Source organism: Halichoeres trimaculatus, unplaced genomic scaffold, assembly GCF_033239565.1.
Source record: "Halichoeres trimaculatus isolate MK-OKI-2021-1 unplaced genomic scaffold, fHalTri1.1 fHalTri1_scaffold_2, whole genome shotgun sequence".
NCBI classification, from domain to species: Eukaryota; Metazoa; Chordata; class Actinopteri; order Labriformes; family Labridae; genus Halichoeres; species Halichoeres trimaculatus.
In genome coordinates, this window is record NW_027437180.1 from 17269012 (window position 1) to 17290887 (window position 21876).

Sequence of the window (21876 nt, forward strand, 5' to 3'; positions counted from 1 at the left end):
GCAGAATTGGGCGGAAACTGTGAAACGGACATTCGGTCGGAATTTCAAAATAAGGGCGTATATTTTGGATGACGATGATTATCGATGTTTTGAATTTCCATCGATTTGATTGAATCGTTGCTTTACCAATCGATGTATCGATATATATTGATAGATCATTACACCCCTAAAACTAACATACCACAATTTTAAAGTGACGAATGAGTAAGTGTGACATTCAAATGTGTGTCAACAAACCCACATTCTCCCTTACTAGAAAAAAAAGTGCTATACAAATGCAGTTCATTAGAACGCAACACACCTGATTATCTGCAGCTGTGCAAATTTCAATGTTTTACTGTTTGGGGCTCTCCATGTCGTGAGAAATTTAGAATGAAGTCTTTCTTTTCCATGTGTTGGATATTCTACAGTGTTCGGCACCTGAGATAGCAATGATGGATGGAACTGCTGATACACAGGAGCTCTCCTACGTGTTTTAGGGCTTAAGAACAACCCCACAACGGGAATCCTCAATTTGGTACCTTTAATGTTCTGACACTTTCAATTCTCTTTCCAGCTAACTAGTGGTTTCAGAAAGCCTTATGGATTTCAATCACAAATTCAAACCCTGTCGACTCCAGCAGAGAAAGAGAATAAAGCCTGCGGTTTATTTCAACTACAAAGACAGTAATATCTAAATGCATTGTAAGGGAGAAACAAGCCATGAATAAATGTCACGTTTTTAAGTTACCTTAGCATGAAACATTTCACTTTCAGGGAGCAGGGGATGTGAGGGTTTTGGTTTGTTTTTGAAAGAGGAAGATGATTGATCACAGGGACATGAAAGCATGAGCATCAACACACCCATACATCCCTCAGTACAGGTGTGTGCCTTCATGTGTGTCTGGAGAGACTCAGCGCCGGGTGACTGAAGGTAAACTGGGCGCAATGGGAGCAAACTGGAGAGCATCATTAACTGTTATTCTCACTTTACTACAAATCCAAGGTGGGTACCGACAGTATGTTAAACTTTTACTCTTCATGTTGTTAGTTTTAAGAATACTCGGTTACATGAGTCTGGCTCTTAACACCTTCTTGCTCTGACTGACAGCTCTGATCAGTGTCAGAATTACAGTTGGTGGCGTTGAAGGTCAGAGCATCGACATCAGATGTGATTATCCAGTCAGCCAGCAGGGAAGTTCAAAGTTCTTCTGCCTCGTTGTTGACACCAACTGTGCCAAACCAACGTTACGGACAAAAGAACCCAACCAGAGGGTTGAGGAAGGACGATTCTCTCTGATCGACAACACCACTGGATCCTTTGTTATTGTCAAGGCGGACAATCTAAGTTGGGAGGACAGTGGGATGTACTGGTGTGGGGTGGACATTAGTAACTCACCAGATCACATCAGTGTTGTACAACTGAATGTTTCCAGAGGTAAAGAGCTTCATTCCTCCAAACAAAACACGCTGTGTAAGGCACATTTTTACACAGAGAATGATTCCAGTCTGATGGATTGTTAACAGGACGTCTCATTTTTAGTTACTGTCGATGAGGACTGTGTAATTCTTAAAACACTTGACTGCTTTTACTCTAAAAGAGAACTAAGGATTTTTTTCCCATACAAGTTCTTCTCTATGAACTTTCTCTTTCTATAAAAAAAGTGTTATAGCGTACATGAATCCAAAATACATCACAGCCTCGCTTATTTTCTACCTTTTTAACAACAAAGAAAGTAGAGACTTGGTATGATAGTGAGCTGTGATAGGTTTTATATTTGTGTTTTTCTGTTTCTTTACAGTAACTCCATCACCGCCTCCAGCTGCCTCCCCAAAGGATTTCAATGTGGACAGTAAGAGAAATGTTTGTCTGTCTCAAGCCAATATAATGAATCACATTTACGTCATTAAGTGATTAGTCTCAGGAAACCCATACTTTTACGATAGACCTGACTCAACTGTTTGGCATAAGTATTAAGATTATTGTCAATGACCACAAGACAAGAGAGACGGATAGACACCAATCAACAGCACCAATCAAACAAACAGCTAGAGCTGCATGACATGGCCTAAAACCTAATATTGATATTTTTAAGCTACATCGGGATTCACAATATACATCTCTTTACTCTGGTTTCTCCTCTAAATTACTATTAAAATTTTAAATTCAACCCTTTAATGCATAAAATGACACCAGTATAATGATTCAAACTGACCCTTCAGACAGTTAGATCCTTAAAATTTGCAGTTGCAAACCCCAGACCTGCAACTGACGTGATGTGCAAGTTACTTTTTTACCCCTCCTCTCCAAACACAAAAACACGGGTGCGCAGAAGAGTTTTCTGGAAGAGCGGCGGGGGACGTGTGTTGCTTGCTGTGACAGGAGCTCCAGCAGAAAGTGAAACTCAAAAGTATTTTACAAACAACAGCACAATCACAAGTAGAATTATGTCAAAAATATAAAACAACAGCTAGAAAACAAAAATCAACGTGAATCCAAAAGCAAATGTTTATAATTTAATTCTATTTGTAAAGGAACTGTGCATAGTTTTGAACCCAGTTTGCTCCTTGTGTGATTGCTTGTTTAAAATTGAATTATTTCATAATTAATGTGGTTTTTAAGTTCATGTTGACAACGTTAAGCAGTACTAGCTCACATATAGAATTTCTCATACCCAGTTGACTGGTCTTTGGTCACTTTTCACCCTTTTAGGCAAGCAGCAGGGTCAACTTATCTTATTAAATTTATTATAACCACTATGTTCAATGTTTTAGTCAGAAGTTTGAGAATAGTACTCTGATAGCTTTTGTGATGTGGTCACCCACTGCATGTAAAGCCCGAACTCAAAACACTTGGTGATCATTTATTTTGTTGGAAACAAAAGCACATACTACTTTTAGATTGACTTGACTGAGCTGTGTGTGGTTAACTTAAAGGGGACATATCATGCTGATCCCTGATTTAATACTTACATATCAAAAAATAAAGTTGAAACAAGACCTTACACCCTCTGAATTTTCAAAAAATGAGATATTGTATTTTTTTCTAATATCCTAGAACGAGATTTGATGCCTCTGAAAATAGGTCATTGACATTTGGCTTCGAGATTTCGACCTTCGTGATGACAATAGGATCCTCTCTTTTTATTGGAGTAATCTGATAAAGCTGCTCCTCCTCTGTGAAGTCAGTTAGTCACACAACCGCCACCGAGGGATACACCCACCAAGAGCAGAGTATAAATAAAGCTCCCTTCTAGCTCTGGCTAACTTGACTGAGTGCTAACATGCTAGTGACGAACTGACGGTGGAGGCGATCTTTAGACTACACTTTCAGCATGATGGATAAAACAGACAGAGAAAAGTGAAGGAGCAGGATCGAGCCCTGTTATAGAAATAGTTTGGTGAAGTCTGCCTATATTTCCACGTATAAACTATACCAATAAACTACAGAACCGGTTTGACTCACCACACTGAAGCGTCCTGAGATGATCTGTGTGGAGGTGGATTTTCTTCCTCCTGAGCTGCCGAACCGTCCGGGTCTGACTCGGGGTCCAATACAAAAGGACGTATCCTACACTCTACCATTTTATTAGTGCTATAAATGCCTTACGGTGAACGGCAAACAGCAAACTCGCTCGGTTTCCCCTATCCAGTATGGCCATTTTGTAAATACTGCCATGCTGCAAAAACCGCCCCCTGGCTCTACCCCCTCCACCCCTCTGATCGAACTGACCAATCAGAGCACAGAGGGCTGTGACGTTGCGAGGTTACTGGAGGTCATTCTCGAAACAGAGCGTTTCAACAAGATCTTCAGAATGGCCTAAAATGAGGATATTGAGAACGCTATTGTGAGGAAATGAAAGAACTAGATGACTTGTACTGAGGGCAGAAATGCTTTACAGGCATCCTAGTCTGGCATAGTGAAAAGGAGAAACAAGCATGACATTTCCCCTTATTGAAAATGTGTTGCTCAAAAGTTGATTTATTTTCACCAAAGTCCCAAAAGGGACTGAACCGTATGATTTAAAAAAAAAAAAAAAGAAAAAAACTTTTGATTAGACTGCATTAAATATTTAGTAATGCGAGATCACCAACAGTCCAATTTGAAAAACAAATTAAGCCAATTTATGTTTGGAGTTATCTTTCAGCTAATTTACATCCTCATATACAAAACATCATTCATCTGAACCACTAAAACACACATAAAGCATTACTGGGGAACCTACCACACACAACTAGCAAGAAATGAAAAGCAAACAATGTATTTATGACCATTAATGCAAAACTAGAATATCATTTATATTATACAATTAATTGTTGTAGCATTAAGGATTCTATGATTACAGTTGCACATAAGCAGGAGTGTTTTACAATATTTGAACTGCAACATGCAACAATATAATGTTATCAACGTTTGTTTAAAGTGAAATGGACTGATGAGATGAGGAGGGGGCAGGTGCTTCATAGGTCAGGTACGGTTGCAGTGTGACTGCCAAAGGCTCGTCCAGCTAGAGGCTGAGCAAACCCTAACCATCAGAGTGGTCAAAAAGTTTTACACCTCCTAAAAAGTAGGGGGAGGTTAGGGATCCCAGACCCTAACTGAACCCACAGATAATGGCTGTTCCTCTATCCACTGCAATGTTTAGCTCAAAAATACTTTGTAATCAGGAGTAGTGTGAATTAATCTCTTCATCTGTGAACAAAGTTGTTAACTTCAGTAACAGCATGGGTTATCTTTTTAACCCTGTCAAATTTGATTCATCAGCCGTTCTCAGTCCTCGAAGTACATGCCATTGTGTGCAGATGCTTCAACAGAGATCACATGAAACATACCCTCCTATCTACGCAACTGTGATTGGCTGACGAGGAGGAGACATCTGATTGGCTACACACTTTCCCTGATTAAAAAAATGCATTTGTGGAGCACACCAGGGGAGTCTCAAAAATCTGCACACAAATGCAGCAAGACTCACAGATGAAAACCGTTTTTTTTATTTGTGAATCCTTTTGTGTGCACTTGTGGATTTGTGCGCGCATCTGTAAATGTTTCATACATTTGCAAGTCTGTTCACACATTTGTGGATTGACTCACACATTTGTGGATCTCACTGAGACTGATCTAACTCCATATTTATCATGTTGATGAGATAGATGAATGATACTTTTGGCTGTATAGGGTTGAAACCTTCTCTGAAATGTTAAAAGCGCAGGTATGTCTACTAGGCAGCAATGTACATTGTTTTAAAGAAGAAGGGCCTGAAGGTTAAGAGCTACCCCTCTCATACCCCTCTGAGACACTTAAGGTACCAGAAGCAGGCCTTCATTCTGGGTTCACAATGATTAAAAACTCATAGAATTAAAAACAATCAAGCTGATGTTTCTCTCTCCCGCAGAGCTCCACCTACCGCTGTATCTAACAGCTGTGATGTGTGTTGCAGCCATACTATGTGTGTGTATGTTTACACTGTGTCTTCTGCTGGCTGTCAAACAGCGAAGAACCAGCGTACAGCACAAAAGAGAGGTTTGTTTATGACATGATGTTATACTTCGACTAGCAGTGTGGCTTCAATATCTCAGTAACTAATGAGAAGATTGGCATCAAATTTCCCTCTAACAGATTTGACATTTAGTTCAACAGAAGCTCTTTCTGTGTTGAAGAACATCGGAAATGTGTGATCACTGTTGCAGGAGACAGTTCAGAGTTACAATATTCCTGCTCTCTTCATAGACGTCCTGTGACTATGAGACAATGACGCCTAGAGTATCGACTGATCCTCAGCTCTACTGCAGCTGTCCAGACTGCACCTATTCTCCAGCTTTACCACCTCCACCAGACCTCTGCTCCCACTTCAACTCAATGCTTTCTGCAGTCACCTCAGGCAATGGTGAATATGTGGATGTGGATGTCACTGGGCACGTCTGCCAGTACCAGCATCTGGACCCAAGTCAGATAGAGGAGCATGTGTATCACCATCTTAATGGAAAAAACAGTGATAAAGATGGACCAGGGGGAGACAAAGAGCAGATTCAATGATTCTGCCTCAGAAACATAGATTAAAACTTTGTTTGTTTGTTTTTTCATCCATCATTACATCGTACTTGTTGAATTTTATTGGAAACATGCAGACTAAGCATGGAAGTATGGACTTTTTTGGTGGAATGAAGCCCTGACAAGGGGAGTAGGTCTTGTCTCACCCAAGTCACAACCTAGTACCTGTTCAGTTTGCAGTGTGACATGCCTATTTACCATTTAAAACATTAATAAAAGGAGAGGAAACGTTGTTAGTATTAGTGCCTTTAAATTATAGACCGATTAAAGATGTGTATTCAACAGAGCTGAGTAATACTATTATCTACTAACCAGCTGTGTTGTGAAACTTGACTCTGATTGGGCCCCACAAAACAAGATGTAATTCTCAACAGCAAAAGTAACATATTAAATCTCATCAGTTTAAAGAGTTTGGTACATTCCACCTCTGCCTGCTGACACTGTGGCAAAAACACAAGGCAGCCACTGAGTACAGATGTCAGAGCAGCCTGAGAGGCTGCTGAGCCCCAAACATCTCAGAGAGGGAAAGAAGTGGAGGACCATCCTGTCCTGCAATCCAGGGAACGGCTACAGAGCTGGTGAATGTAAAATTCAGCTCTTGGTAGTCCTCAAAGCAGAAAGCCCAGGCCTGAGTCTGACCTGCAGCTCTTTACCGCTTGTCATTTACCACTCTCTCATCCAGTTTCCCTTTAGACTTTACTACCTTATTGTTATAAACATGTTAATAAATGACTAAAACTGGTTGTCCATAAGGTCTCTTTACAATTTTATAGATTTCTTAAAGAAAAGCAAATTAGCAGACAAATATGTAAAATTATCACAAAATGAGGGGTAGACATTGTTTCTTGTTTTTCACTAAATACATATGGTAGAAGTTTAAAGACTTTTCTTACATGATTGATTTTTGACTCAGATGTTCTCAGTTGTCCACTCCTCCTTTTATCCAACACTGTCTCTGACTCCATAAATACTTGTGCTATGCATGAACTGATGAACTTGACGATAGAGCTCTTCCATTCTTAGATCTGAAGTTTCTCTAAATCCCACTTTCTTTCAACAAACCATGACACCCTTGTGCCTTTTCTTGAGGAGCAGACACTTTTTAGGGCTTCATTTAACAATACCTCTTTTATCAGCAGGATACTTGAAAAACACAAATGCAGCATGGTTAAAATACTTTCATAACTATTGAGTATATAGAAGAAAATTGATTAAGATATCCCATTAATTGCCTTTATAATGTGTTTTTAATCTGTAAGGAGACTTTTTAGGACAGTCTGTGTGTGGCAGGGTTGGAATCAAAAGTAATCAATCGCATCAAAGTAAACAGTATTTAAAGGTAAGGTCTGCAGGAATTTTCGTTACTTGTTTGTAAACGCAACATTTAAACTGGGCTCCTCCTCCATGGATCGGCAGCACACACCCACCACCTCCAACCGAAGCTACACCAACACACCCACTAGCCATGCCAGCAACCACGAAGCATCGCATCTCTTCGTGGAAGAGACTCGAGAGCCAAACACCTGACATAGCATGTTAGCAGAGGCTAATCACGAGTATTTGACACAAACCTGGTTAGCAGAGAGCCATCTCGCGTCGCTCTTCATCCTGTGCTGCTCTCCAACTGCCTGAAAGTGAGTAAAAGTCGAACCAATCTCCACCTTTGTTTAGGAAAAAAGCTATCTGTTTGATTGTGCTTTTATTTTTCCGCGCTTTGTCCGTTATTATAGCCGCTGGGGATAGCTTCTTCCTCCGTTCGCTAACTAACACACAAAGTCACGTGCGTACTGGGCGGGCCGTGATAGACTGACGTAACTACGTCTGCTCTCCGCCCAGAAACGTCCTGAAACAACCTAAACATCAACATACAGGGAGAAGGAAGGTTTGAGGCAGAAACAAACACACATGTGGGAGATGTAGGATTATTCCTGTAAAAGCAGAAATTCTGTTTTTCAGGAAAATCATGCAGACTTGGCTTTTACAGTTAGGCCTATATCGTTTCCTTCATTTTGTGTTGGGTTGTGTTATCTGTAAAGCTCTCAGGTGAAAAGGTGATGTGAGGACAGAAATGTCAGATATTTCTGCAGAGGTCCCATCATCTCGACTAATGTTTAATTAGACTTACTGTGACAAATAAGCAGACTGTTAGTGTTATTGTTTTAACTTGATCATGTATTAAAATGTAAAATGTTCAGATGAATTTTTGTTTATTCTGCAAAGAGCCTGTTCCTGTCAAAGTGTTACTGACGCTAGAACAGCGACACTTTAAACCAAAGTTTTTAAACCTTAATTTTCATATCATTAAAATCATCTTAACATCATTTGTGTGTCAACCTTGTTAACGCTATTTTTTTAAAGTCAGGTAGGCTAATTGGTAGGGTCACATATAGGGGGACAGGTGCTTATGCAAATCAGATAGTTGAGCAGGGCACAGACTCCTCTGCCATGTGTTGGGTCCTGCTCTCCCTGTCAGAGCTCAGTAAACGTAGTCCCCCACGTAGTATAGGTTTTTCCTCACCATTGTACCATTTCCTTACCATCGTAATGGAAAATTAATCAGTTGCCATGGCTGGAGTCCCCTTAATTTTTCTCTGTATTCACAAAAAAATGTTAAGCCACTCAAACGCAGATGAACAGAAAGTTTTTTATCAAGTATTTTCTTTTGTAAGTTCCAGAGAAGGGTGTAGGGTTAGGGTGTTGCAAAGAAAAGAAGAGATACCACGACCTGTATAGTAAAATTTACTGTAACTGTAAAGCCTGGCTCACACTACAGGATTTAAAAAATCTTAAAAGATTCTGAAATCGGGCTGTATCTCACACATAAGGAGAATCTTCAGAGATCATCTTCTCTTCATCTTCTCTAACAACAAGTTTGGAAATACTGACCACCACACACTACAGGATTTCAGCAAGATTACTTGACCAGAGAGAGTGATGGACCACATGTGCTCAGTTGTTTGATCTGAGGTTTTTAGGGCACTGGTGGGACAGGAGGAGAGAGAAGCGGAGCTGTCTGCAGCGGTGCCTTTCATCCATTACGCGCACGCAGAGAGACAGAGGTGAAACTGTTGCTGTATCAGCCAATAATGGCATGATCTCACACCGATCACTGATAAAACAACAGTTTGCTACTGTATGAAAATGGCGTGATTATGTGTTATTTTTAAATGCATTACTGAACTGGCTTGAGTGGGCCAGTGGAGCGCGCAGTCAGCTGACACGGAGCCTTTCAGTTGCACTTTGAGCTTGCGTTTGTTGTCTGTTGTCCGGTCTCTGGGGCTCTTTCTAATTGGCTGTTGTCATCCTCAGTGAGAACGAATGTTGTAATCATCCAGATAAATATAAAACATGTTTGAAAATTATCGGGGCGGCTCCGACAAGTCTGTGAGACGATCGTAGGGCTGAAGATTCATCTGTCAACTGCTCACACTGGAAGATAAACTTGCCCGAACGTCGGTGCCGATTTTAGACCCCCACCAGATTTCTTCCCCGATTGTCGGGAGGACCGAATCGGGGTTAACTCGGGCGAGAATCCTGTGGTGCGAGCCAGGCTGAAACGGCAACATCTGATGTTCCCTTATGTTCATTGCTTTATGACCTAATAGTGTTGTATGGCGATACTTACGGTCTGACACCAAACAATATCAGCTTTGTGTGACTGAAGGTTTTGGTTCATGGTCTGATACATCAGCCCCCAGTATAACATGTATCTGTTCAAATATTTGAAATGATTATGTATAAAAAACAAGGTTGTTGTGCAGCATGAAGGAATAAATGACTTTTTGCCACACACACACACACACACACACACACACACACACACACACACACACACACATACACACACCCCTTTGTTTGTTGATCATATAACGATTATTAGTGTTGGTTGAGTAACCCCAGACTCACAGTCACAAGGCATGATGAAATTTATTATTGCTATGCCATGAGCAAAACTTTTAGTCATACTGTGACAGCATGGTAACAAGTTAGAGAGCCACAGGACACTTCTGATGGACATTAATCAACAGATTTACTTTGGAAAACTTGTTAGTCCAGCCAAGCCTGTGTCACATGTCTGCTTTGTAACAGTCTGACTACATGTTGTGTTGTCTTGAAGTGTTTTGTATGATTTTTTTTTCTGACTCTTGCTCATCAGCCAGACTCTGCCTTGTCTTGTTCATGAATCTTCTCCAACAGAGGAAGCTGGCTGAGAAGAGGAAGTGAAACAACAAAGGGGAAGTGACAGCGCATAAAGAGCTGTCATACATCTGTCTAATCAAAGGCAGTCGTAAAATACTGACCAATAAAAGACTTTTGAATCCTAAACAGAGCATGGGGAAGATTTCTCTTATTGTGATCTTTCTTCTGGGAGGTAAGTTTAAATTTTTCATCCTCTCTTTTTTATTTTGAGAAATGTGTCTTTTGTCGTTTTTGTTTTTTTGTTTCACTTTTTTCTGAATCTTTTGTGTCATTGTGGTTTAAGGTTTCTTCAGGTGGTTCTCTTTTTCGATTTACTCTCCCAGTTTTGTTGGTCACTATTACAACTCCAAATAATGTGAATAGTGACTTGTTTCCATGTTTCTATTCAAATGCTTTAATTTTTTTTGTCATTTTTACACATGGAATAGGCTTTAAAGATGTAATACAACCTGAAAGTGATGCAGTTACAGATTTAAGGTTTCCCTTTGATACATCCTGTTACATCTGACGAAGTATTACTTACTAAGATAACACATCATTTTCTTTGATGTGAATATAGTATTCTTAAAATCAAGTAATGTTTGTTTTCTGTAGACTGTAAGGTGTTTCTGGCATGACGAAAATCTTATTAAAGTGAATACATGAGACATTTGTTGATTTCTGTCTGTTGCGTTCAGGTTTGTGGGAAACTGCAGCTTTGCAAGTAACTGGAGTGTCTGGACAGAACATAGAGATAAAATGCTCTCATTCCTACGCATCTTCAAACTTCAAATATTTCTGCAAAGGAGCCTGTAACGATGAAGATGTCTTAATCAGCAGCAAGTGGAGGAAGCAGGACTCAAGAACGAAATACAGCATCAGAGATACAGGAAACATATTCTATGTGACCATATTTCGCCTGACAGAGAGCGACTCAGGAACTTACTGGTGTGGCATAGAGAGAACTGGTATCGATACGTACAACAAAGTAGTCCTCACAGTAAAAGAAGGTGAGTTGATTCAGCTCTGAGAAGTGTCTTGCTAAACAGTAAAGACCTTTGCTCCATTCTTTTTTTTTTTCTGAAATGTGACCAATATTTCACAAGACTGTCTGTCTTCTCTTTTTTCACTGCACAATCATTCCAGGAAATACATGCTGTTGTGACAAGGAAAAAACGTTACACAAAATAATTTACATAATTCTGTCTTGTTCATTTTCAGGGAAACAAAAGAACCGAAGCATTGACAGGCCAGAGTCGATGTCCAATGAGGCGTCTTCTTGTAAGCAACTTTCTGATTGTGGTGAAAAGAAGAAAAGCAATCAGCGATACATCCTTAATGATACTTCATTTCTTAATTATACTTTTCTTTCAGGGAAGCTGGTGTACATTGGAGTTGGTCTCGGGGTGGTTGTGCTTGCTCTGGCAACCGCTCTTCTAATATTCTTCAGACGTCGTAAAAGAGACATCAGAGGGTCCTCAGGTAACAGGTTTTCATATTTAGGAGTTCAAGATTCAAATGAACAACTTAAGGAGAGACCAAAATATAAATACATAAATATATTTAGACTTACCCCAGGCTCGCACTGAATCCTGTGTGGGTCCGGTGCGGCTTCCGCATGTAATCCATATCATTAAAATCACTGTTATAGGCTCACATTAGCACGGTTGAGTGAGTCCAGTTGTGGAAGCTGTACGGCACAACGGGAAGAATCCGCAAGAAGTTCATTTTTCCCAGATGCCGGAGACAGTCTGCGTCAAGCTGTATGAAATATGATGAGCTATACAGGAAGTGAATTGCCGGGTGGCATGAAGATCCATTATTTTTCAAAATAAGATCAGTGTACAAACTAATCTAACTTGATTCTTCTTTGACATCAAAGAAGTAAATGTAAACGTGACATCACACCCAGTGAAACAAGGTCGCAAAAGTGAGCAGCACAGCATCTCCTCACTCAGTTTGACGACAACAATGGACGACGAGAGACTCATCCTTGAAGTGTAAAGTCATTCCATTTTATATGACATATCCCATCGTTATTATAAGGATAATACAAGAAAATAAAAACGTAACATTCTTCAAAATAATAAACACAAGATGAATAAAGGGTTGTGTAATTACTCATTGTGGAAGGAAATAATTCCAAAAGCACTTGACAACGCGAGCATGCAGTAAGTAAGTAGAGCAGTAAGGCTCTAGTTCTCATCGTGTCGTAAAACGGCGCTACCTCCGCTGCAGCGCCACAGCTGGCTACGAGACGCTTGCCGCTTAGTGTATCAGTCCGCGCAAGCGGCGTGCCAGATATAAACAAATTCAGGTAGTCTGCCAGGACGAAGAGACACGATGACAACTAGAGCCTTATTTAGCGATGTTTTTGTGTGAAAGTAACACGCTGAAAATTCTTTAAATAAAGCGTGAATGCAGACCGATATCAGACTTTTTAGGTGGGAGTCCGTTTATTTGTGTTTTGGGTCAAGTAAAATATGGACCCATCTGAGTCTGCACTCAGTCGGGGCATACGAGCAGACGAGCAGGGGGGGGTGTTTGGTGCGAGCGCTCTGGGCTTCTGCTGCACAAAAACACTGCTGTAGGGGTAATTTCTGCCCTAAACCTTGTGATAGGACCCAACTTGTACCATCCCAGAGTATCACTTTAATGCTAAATACTTCAACCACGTGCAACCACTGAACTGAATCACTACCTGCATTGAAAGAATTACTAATAAAATGGTGTTAACAATAACACAATAACAGTTAGACATGAGTATTAGCTTAGAATAATCATTGCTAACAAAAACATTCAACTCTAGTCATTACACTTTAATTGGAAGCTGTTGTATAGTAAATTTTGAAGCATATATATAAAAAAAAAAGAAGAAGGTAAAAAGAATCCCATGGGCTCCTCTACTGAAGTCTTAGCTGTCTCCCAAAACTCCCATGATGTCCTCTCATCTTAGCACATGGTGGAAAACTCAGCATAGATCAAATAATATACTCAGGGTTTGGTATTTGTGTGGCCTCATGGCATATATTCACACACAGCTCTCTGTAGCTGAAAAACTTATTTTCCAATGTTGGGGACTATTATTTGTTTGATTATCTCAGTAATTCCTCCTGAGATATCATAACAAATTTTGTACCATCCAATATCTCCAGTCACATCTTATAATTTTGCCCAACACCCTGGATTAGCTGGAGCCAGACCTGAGCGACAGATCGTCAATGATCACATCGTCCGAGCAGCACTGCCTCTTTGCATACAAAGGTTCAATATGTTTGCTCCTGCACTTCAAACAGCCTGAGCACACACCTGACAGTGAAAATAGCTGCAATTTGAACATAGTCCATAAGGGACAGTTTCTTTGTTAAGTGGGGTTTTCAGGTATTTGTCACTGGTAATCTAATTTCCTACTGATTCCATTCATCTCTACCCATTTGTTGAGAATGTGAACTGAAATAAAAGTTAGGCTCATTATTAACCATGTGTAATCTTTCTCCATACAGCAAAAGTCCAGGAGACTGTCTATGCGTCAGTGTCTGGACCCACTGATACTTCAACCACCAACAAAGATCAAGACACAGCTGACCCCGGCAAAGACCCCACAAAAAATATTTACTCCAACGTCTCTGTGCCGCCTGAGCCTCAAGTCCAACAAGATGGTCTGTTTTACTCCACTGTGAGCTTCAACAAGCACACTGACTGCAGCACTGTGATGCCTGAAACAGCTGAGGTTACATACTCAACCATCGAATGTAAACGTGATGAAACATCAACCGTCTATTCCAACGTCGGTCATTAATCGACATTTCAACTTCTGACTGCAGGAAATCTGTGCCTATATGGAGTTAAAGACTGGATTCAGGGGTTATTGCACCAAAAAGTTTTCACATTTCTTAATTTATTTGCATCTAGACTTTTTTATTTAAAAATCCTTTAACATGTATTTACTTTGATGTAAAACTTTACTTCAATAAATATTTAAAAGATGTTTAAAAGACTGAACTTTCAGTTTCATGGTGACTGTTAGAGAGAAGTAGAATTTGTTCCTACCACCATCAGTAATAACAAAAACTCACACACATACACACACACACACACACACACACACACACACACACACACACACACACACACACACACACACACACACACACACACAGTGCTGGGACTGAGATGGGAACTGAAAAACTGATATGAGCGAAGGAAGAGGTTTCAGAGAGCAAACTTCACACTCACTGCTCTGGCTTAATTTTCTGACTGTTTGTGAATAACTTTAAAATGTTCTCATACAATGTAAAGCTGTTTGAAAAATATGTTCACCATTAACTACAGATGAAAAAAAAAAAATCAATCAATGAACAATGTCAAAAAAGATGTAAAACATCCTGTCAGTGTCTGCTGAATCTGTGTCTCAATATTTAAAATAGGTGGTGAAATTCTTTAAACTTTAGATGGAATAAAACAAATGGTCAAATAAAAACTTATTAGATTTAAAGAGGACATGACCTAAATAAAGCACACCCAAAAGTACTAAAAACACCCCAAGTGTCCTTCTCTTTTGGAACAATCAGATACCACCAACTGAAGTTCACCCATCAGCCTGTAGAGGTCGTGATGATCATGAAGTCCTGCACATATGTTTATGAGGTCCATCAGTTACCAGCTAACAAAAGTGTGGCCTTTAGAGGGGCAGTAGCTGGCTTTTATTGCCAGCTACTGCCCCCCATTGGCCATGTAGTGGTGTGAAATATCCATATCAGCATCCACACACATTTGGAATATCTAACTGGGAGTCAAGGATGGGGCCAGGATTTCAGTTTGGGTGGGCCAAACAAATTTTGTCTGGGCTTTAAATGTGAAAAGTTAGTAGATCACTTTTTAAACTAATAAAAACAAATGACTGATATACTGTTACTACTACTGGTTTTAAATCAGATCTTGTTGCTTTATGCTCTTTTACTATTTGAATGTATTTTTTATAACATTTTAGTGCATTTAAGGGATCTACCTCTACATACTGACTAAAAAGTGACTCTCTTATGCACCAGCAGGCTGTAAGAGTGACAACATTAACCATAGTTATATAAAAGACCAAAAAAAAAAAAAATCAACTGTCTTTCTTAAAATCGTTCTCTTGTCCCACCTAAGTAACATGAGGCTTAGTGCTTTATAACTGTTTCTTCCTTTTTTCCCCCCAACAGGCTAAAAAGAAAGCCAAATCCAATCCATTTGACAAAGACAGGGCATCTGACTGCATATTGGTGAAAAAAGAGAGAATATTTAAACACAACGCTCGTTGTTTTTAAGAAAGGTAAACTTGCTGGGGGACGATACAGCCTCCGGATCAGTCCACAACAAGAAAATGTACAACTCAGAAGATGTTCCGGTGGAGGGTCACACTCCAAGATCAATGACTGGCTTATTTTACTGTCAATCAAAAAGGGATTTGGCCTCAGACAGATCATCCAATCATCATGCAGAAGCCGAGTGTCCAGGCCAGCCCACTGCCTCATAGACTCCCAGAGACGCTGAGCATCCGATGGGCGGGACAAAGCCCAGCGTTTATCCAATGACCGTCCAGTTTTCACAGTGGAGCAACCCACTCTACGCTTCCCCACTGATGTCAGAAGACGCTTAGTGTCCGACTGTGTTAAAGCGCTGAGACGCTGCGGGGATGAATGAGGAGGAGATGGCACCAGTTACCTGTGATAGATAGCTGATTCTGAACAAAAGATGAAGGAATTCTAGCGCATACTTTGTCAATGAAATGTACACACAGCAGAACATATCACCACTTTTTGGGGACATTTTAGGGGAAGCTGAGCTTCCCTTGCAGTCTTAGAGCAATCGCCACTGCCTGGGACCGTTGGGCCCACCCGTAACGACGCCCCTGCTGTGAGTAGAGATAGTCCCTCCACTCAGAGAACCAAGATTACACAGATACTAAGACCAAAGGGAAAGAGTTCAAAAGATGAAATATTAAAAGAAACCTAACCTTGCACCTTCACCTGGTTGACTGCAGCATACATCAGTGTGAAATACATACAAACACATTCTTCCAACCGTTGAACAGACGTCCAGCTCACAGTCTCTAACACCTTATCTTGTGCCATCTCTAGCTTTGTTTCTCACAGATATTTACATTTTAGATTCTTCTTTTTCTTCTTCCTTGAACACTTTTAGTGTCTCTCTAAAAGCTCCATCATGTTTCAAACCTTCACGGCTCAACTCACACACTTCCATATCAGCCACAGATCACACCATGAGAAGGACCCAGCAACAGCCAGTAAGAGATAAATCAACTGACAGACAAGCCACAACATCACATGACTCTCTGAGGATGACTGCTGGGAGTTTGTAGTTTAAACCTGTCAAGGAAAAATCCGTAATTTACATTGGTCTAGTTACAAGAAGACAAAGAAATGTTCAATAAAACACATATGTCGACATTTAATAGAAGTTTTGTCAACTGTAATTCCACGGGATTCATCCATTTTGAAGAGGTTGATATAATATGGAGTGACATTTATTCACCAAAGCATAGGAGAGGTTTCTGTTTGTACTGAAATTAAGTATGATTAGGTGTTTATAATAGAATATTGCCATTTCATTTGTACACAATGAATCTCTGAACATGCATTTTGAGTATGTGCTGTTTGAGTGTGGTATTTATTTGTTGCACTCAGCCCCACTGGGTTCAGAGTGAAACTATCAGCTGTGGCTGCACCTGTCTCTATTTCTGGTTTCCTGTCATGGCCTAAAGTTTTGAGAATGACACTTTTTTTTTTTTTCACAAAGGTCATTTTTCACGGCAGGGGATACCTTTGCAGTTAAAAGCCACCAGAAGGATTGAGACAGCAAACTTTGTGAAAAGTAAAATTTGCACCAGTCTGAAAACTTTGGGTCACAACTGTTGTTCCTCAGACCCTGGAAAACCAGATGTGATGAATGGAGATGAAAGGGATCTTAGCTTTATTTGAGAGCAGAAACAATGGTCTGTCAGTGCCAAGAACATTCTGACACTTAACGTCTACATATCAACACATTCATAGCTTTACTCCTTTGGATATAACCAGCATAACTGAGCAGGCGAGGTCTGCTTTCATAGACAGCTCTTCTGTGTTTTTGTCTTCAGTAACCAGCTCTTAAGTTGGTTTTGGGGTTTCCAAAATAAGCTTCTTACCATAAGTTCAGGTTTCTGATCGTCTCGGTGGGATATGCTTCAATGAACACTCACATGACCACAAAAGAAGAATGACTCTCAGGGGAATTTCAGAGAAATTCTTCAGAAATTGTAACCAAAACTGCAGATTAGTTTTACTAAAATAATATATTCACAGTCATATCTGAACACAAGAGGTGATCCTGAGAAGCAGCTGGTGAAGAATTACTCAAAAACGTTCTTGTTTTCACTTTCCCTGAAGAGAGATGCCAATATTAGCTGTTTTGTGCTGTAAAAGCAGAAGTAGGTGTGCTCATTTGCACAGAGGGAGAGCTTCTATATAAAGAGTGTTGTTGAAATAAGTGTCACATTGATGCAGAAGTACAGATAGAAGAAAAAGTTTACTCTAAAGAGTTAAAGTCAAACGCTGAACTATACCAGAGATTCTGGTTTGACAATGACAACATCTTTGAAAGTCATCATCTGCTTTCTTACAGGTGAGTTGCTGTTTATTCCTGTTCTCATGTTTAGGGTACTGAGTCTATGAGTCTGTGTACTTGTTTGTATTTTCATATTTATTGTTTTTCTTTGGCAGGCAGTCTGAGTTTCCTGGATGTGTCAGCAAACAAAGGAAGACCTGTCAACACATGTAAGTAAACATAAAACATCAAGTGAACTCATTTTTATAGAGACATACAAGCTTGTCGAATGTAAAAGAAAAAAAAAGTTTAAAAAAAAAGACCCAATAATGATAATAATAATAATAAAGAAAACTTAAAAAAAAAAAAAACATTAGACAAACTATACAAGGAAAGGGAGACCAGCTGTGCAAAGTTTATTGTTCTCTGTTACTGGATACTTATAGCTATGCAGTCATGCTTTGTCACATCATTGCTTCCTTTCACACCCAGCTGCAGGGGGAATAAAATTAAATTTGTAATATAAGAAAAATAATGTGGCGCAAAGTTGATTATAAATAAGTATCATTTATAACTAAGCTGTACTAAGATTAAAAATAACTTCATTATTACAAACTGCAACACTATCACAACACCTGTCAATGTTTATTATATAGACTTAAAGGCTCTAAGAAAGAGTATTGTGCTTTCCCATACTTTAAACATTGATATAGAGTAATGATGCTGGAAGTCCATGTTGAATTAGTGCAGATTTTTAGACTCCTACATATTTACATGTTGTAAGAATCTCTGAATCTGTCTACAAACTGTTTAAATGCACCATTCTGAAAAATAGCGCCAGATCTTCACAGCACTCGCTCAGATGATGTGGTCAGCACATAAGAGATCTCTTAAGTGACGCATGATACGTTGGGAGGGGTTGGCCTCAAACACCAAGGTCTGCCCACAGCTCTGCCCCTGACAGGTCTCCAGAGGTCTGGCCAATCAGAGGGATGAAGGTTTGTGGAGTGTGGGGCCTTAAAGAGACAGCAGCAAAAGCATAGAGGCTAAAAAGGTTTTTAAAAACAACAACAACAACAACAACAACAACAAAAAACCACCAGTGTGGGGAAAATGAGGATTTTTCTAAACTGCTAATCATGTGGACCCAGGGGACAGCATAAAGCAATAGATAAATAAAGCATAAAGAAAAAGCACCATATCCCTGCTTTAAAGTGTTATAAAATTTTATTATCAACCAAATAAAAGAAAAAATGGCTGAGTTTTTGGCTGAATCGAGTAATGACTGTGGGGGCGATATCATCTGGGAATGAATGCCTTAATTTCACAGCAAACTTTAAAGTTACATATTAACTCTCTACAGGTGGTAATAGGCCACTTGAGCTGACGGCCCATCTTGGAGGAACTGTTACCATCCACTGCAAGTATCCAGAAGCTGAAGAAAGCAGCATAAAGCACTTCTGCAAGGAAGACAAGAAGTCTGATTGCTCAGATTTGATAGAAGCGTACACATCAGAAGTGACTAAAAAGGGCAGATATTCTCTGGCACTTAAACAGCTCGGAATCTACACTGTGACCATTTCTGATGTGACCCTGGAAGATTCTGGAAAATACCGCTGCGTGGTGAGGAGATCAGAAGGCAGCATCACTGTATGTTCAACAGAGATTATTCTGCAGGTTGTAGGTGAGCATTTATTTTTTATTCTTCTAATTTGAATTTAATCCACATGTCAACACTAACTTACATCAAGTAAGAATAAATTAAATAACACAAAAAGTCATTTAGCTTCTTTGAAGTGTGTTTTTCTGTTTGGGTTTATGCATCTTTCAGACTGGAGTGACATACCATCAAAAAAAGTGACACACAAGCCTGGAGATACTGTCATAATCAACTGCCAGTACCCAGTCACCCATAATAACAACACCAAGTTCCTGTGCAAGGGTCAGAGTCCTTCCAGCTGTGAGACACTGATACAAACAACAGAACAGCAGAGAGATGTGACAAACAACAGGTTCAAAATAAGAGACAACAGCAGAATAAATTACTTCTATGTGTACATCAGTAATCTCAGCACAGCAGACTCTGGGACATACTGGTGTGGATCTCATGGTGAATGGCAGCAGACTGAGTTCACCAAAACCCTCCTCACTGTGGGTGAGTACATGGAGCCTTTAAGTGCCATACAATCACAAGCGTATTAACTTAACATTGACTGAATTAAAACATGTCAACATTTCAGATGGTAACTTTTGTTTAATGTCACATATTCTTGTTTTCAAATGTTACTCCAAAGTCAAAGTCACTATATGAGGACTTAATCGGTAATAAAAGAGGAAGATATTTACAGTGAAACCTGTTATGATCCAAAAAAGGAAAACTAGACCATCATTGACCTAAATGATCATTTTTACAGCCTGTATCAGTTTTAACAGGGTATGAGTCAGACCAGACGTTTAACACCGAACTGAGTTAACACGTTCACACGTGTAGACCAAATCAGCAAATAAGAAACAGTTGTCACTTTTTTCACAGCAGGCGCCAAATTGACAAAAAAAAACAAACAAACAAAAAAATCTTCCATTGAGCTTTAAGGAAGACTTATTGAGCTCATTTTTACTCTTGTGTAATTTTTTTAAAGTTATTTGGGAGGGTTTTTTCATGCCTTAAATCAGAAAGAAGAAGACAGACAGATAGCAACAAGCAACAGCAACAAGTCAGCCGGCTACTCAACAAGCTAAACACCTTGTCCTTAATTATTCTCAATGTCTTTACAGAGGTACCAAACTACCAAACCTTCATCCATTTTTTGTCTGTGATGAGAGCTACATTCTCAACTACAGTCTTTGGTTCAAAACACTGACCTGCAGTCAAGAAATAACATACCGTAGTTGCTATGAAATGTCCTGACCTTTCAGAATAAAGTAGTTAACACAGTTGTGAATATATGTACGTATAATATGACTGGATTTCTGCAGTGACTTCTTATTAACACTTATTGATGTGACTGTTTTCTTCAAATTTGATATACCATTGAGAACATATTTAAAGACTTCACTCCATGAACAAGAGGAGGCACTAGATCGACTATGACAAAAGAGAAAGATGGCAAATAATCTGCATTAACCATATATGTCCATATAGCTTTTAAATCCTTTATTTTTATCATTCACTGCTTTAACTTTTTCACTCTCCTCAGATGAAAAACAAATCAAAACCGTTAGAGGGAGCCTGCAAAATCATCCCACCCCAGACAGTCAGTCCCTGGGAGATGGTCACACAACGCACCCAAAGGATAAGTCTTTAATCAGCAGTAATTTGATTTTTTTTTAAAATTTCTGCTTACATTTATCCCGTAAAATACACCCATACACTACCCAGATCGATCAAAAACTATACAGGGCACATGTTCTTCAGTCGTGTACTACTTTTTTCTTCCAGCAGGTCTGATCGGTGGTATTGTGGGATGCCTGGTGTTATCACTGGTTCTGGTGATTATACTTGTACTGATCAAAAACGAAATCCTCATCACACAAGGTGAGAATGAAACACAGTAATTCTTTATGCACCCATTGTCGTTTAATAGTTGGTGTGTATGAGACTTCCATGCTTCAAAAGTGAATCAAAAGTTGAAGTGCGGAGCTGACGTCTGTTGTTACAAAACTAAATACATTCAGATCAATGAGTAAAATAGTCTTTGATCACTTTGTACCCCATTAAACGTTAACCTAATGTATGTATCATCCTAATCTGAAGCTTCAATCCATCTTCAGCAGAGTATGTAATGTAACTGCAACGCCAACATTGACTCTAAACAAGTTATGTTGTTTCCATTTAATGAGATTATGTTTTTTCTAGTTTGTTGTGCTGCCCGTGAATCACCAGAGGAAAGCAGAAATACTGGACCAAACATAGAGGTGTGTGTGTATGTGTGTATGTGTGTATGTGTGCGTGCGCCTTTTCCCACAAGTTTGCATATATACTAACTACCTTTGTCACACGTCTCTTCTTCTCTTCTGCAGGCAAATCATGAAGAGCCTCACTATGAGGAGATACTTCACCAGCAGGTGAGCTCTGGAGAGTCAGAGCG

The 21876-nt window shown here is 39.6% G+C and overlaps 1 protein-coding gene across 1 annotated transcript; it reads left to right on the plus strand.

The window, feature by feature from the left end:
- Positions 1 to 7495: 7495 nt before the first annotated feature.
- On the plus strand, positions 7496 to 14076 carry LOC141810900 (uncharacterized). The gene is made up of 6 exons (XM_074698761.1): positions 7496 to 7662; positions 10226 to 10400; positions 10906 to 11217; positions 11429 to 11488; positions 11582 to 11689; positions 13711 to 14076. Exons 2-6 carry the CDS (start codon positions 10361 to 10363, stop codon positions 14004 to 14006), a joined length of 816 nt encoding a protein of 271 aa, XP_074554862.1. The 5' UTR covers positions 7496 to 7662; positions 10226 to 10360; the 3' UTR covers positions 14007 to 14076.
- Positions 14077 to 21876: the final 7800 nt, after the last annotated feature.

Bases quoted from the DNA above. Each gene is read 5' to 3' on its own strand.
- LOC141810900 (XM_074698761.1), top strand. From the start codon at position 10,361: ATGGGGAAGATTTCTCTTATTGTGATCTTTCTTCTGGGAG. The intron at 10,401-10,905 runs GTAAGTTTAAAT...TGTTGCGTTCAG, and splicing joins TGTGATCTTTCTTCTGGGAG to GTTTGTGGGAAACTGCAGCT. The intron at 11,690-13,710 runs GTAACAGGTTTT...TTCTCCATACAG, and splicing joins AGACATCAGAGGGTCCTCAG to CAAAAGTCCAGGAGACTGTC.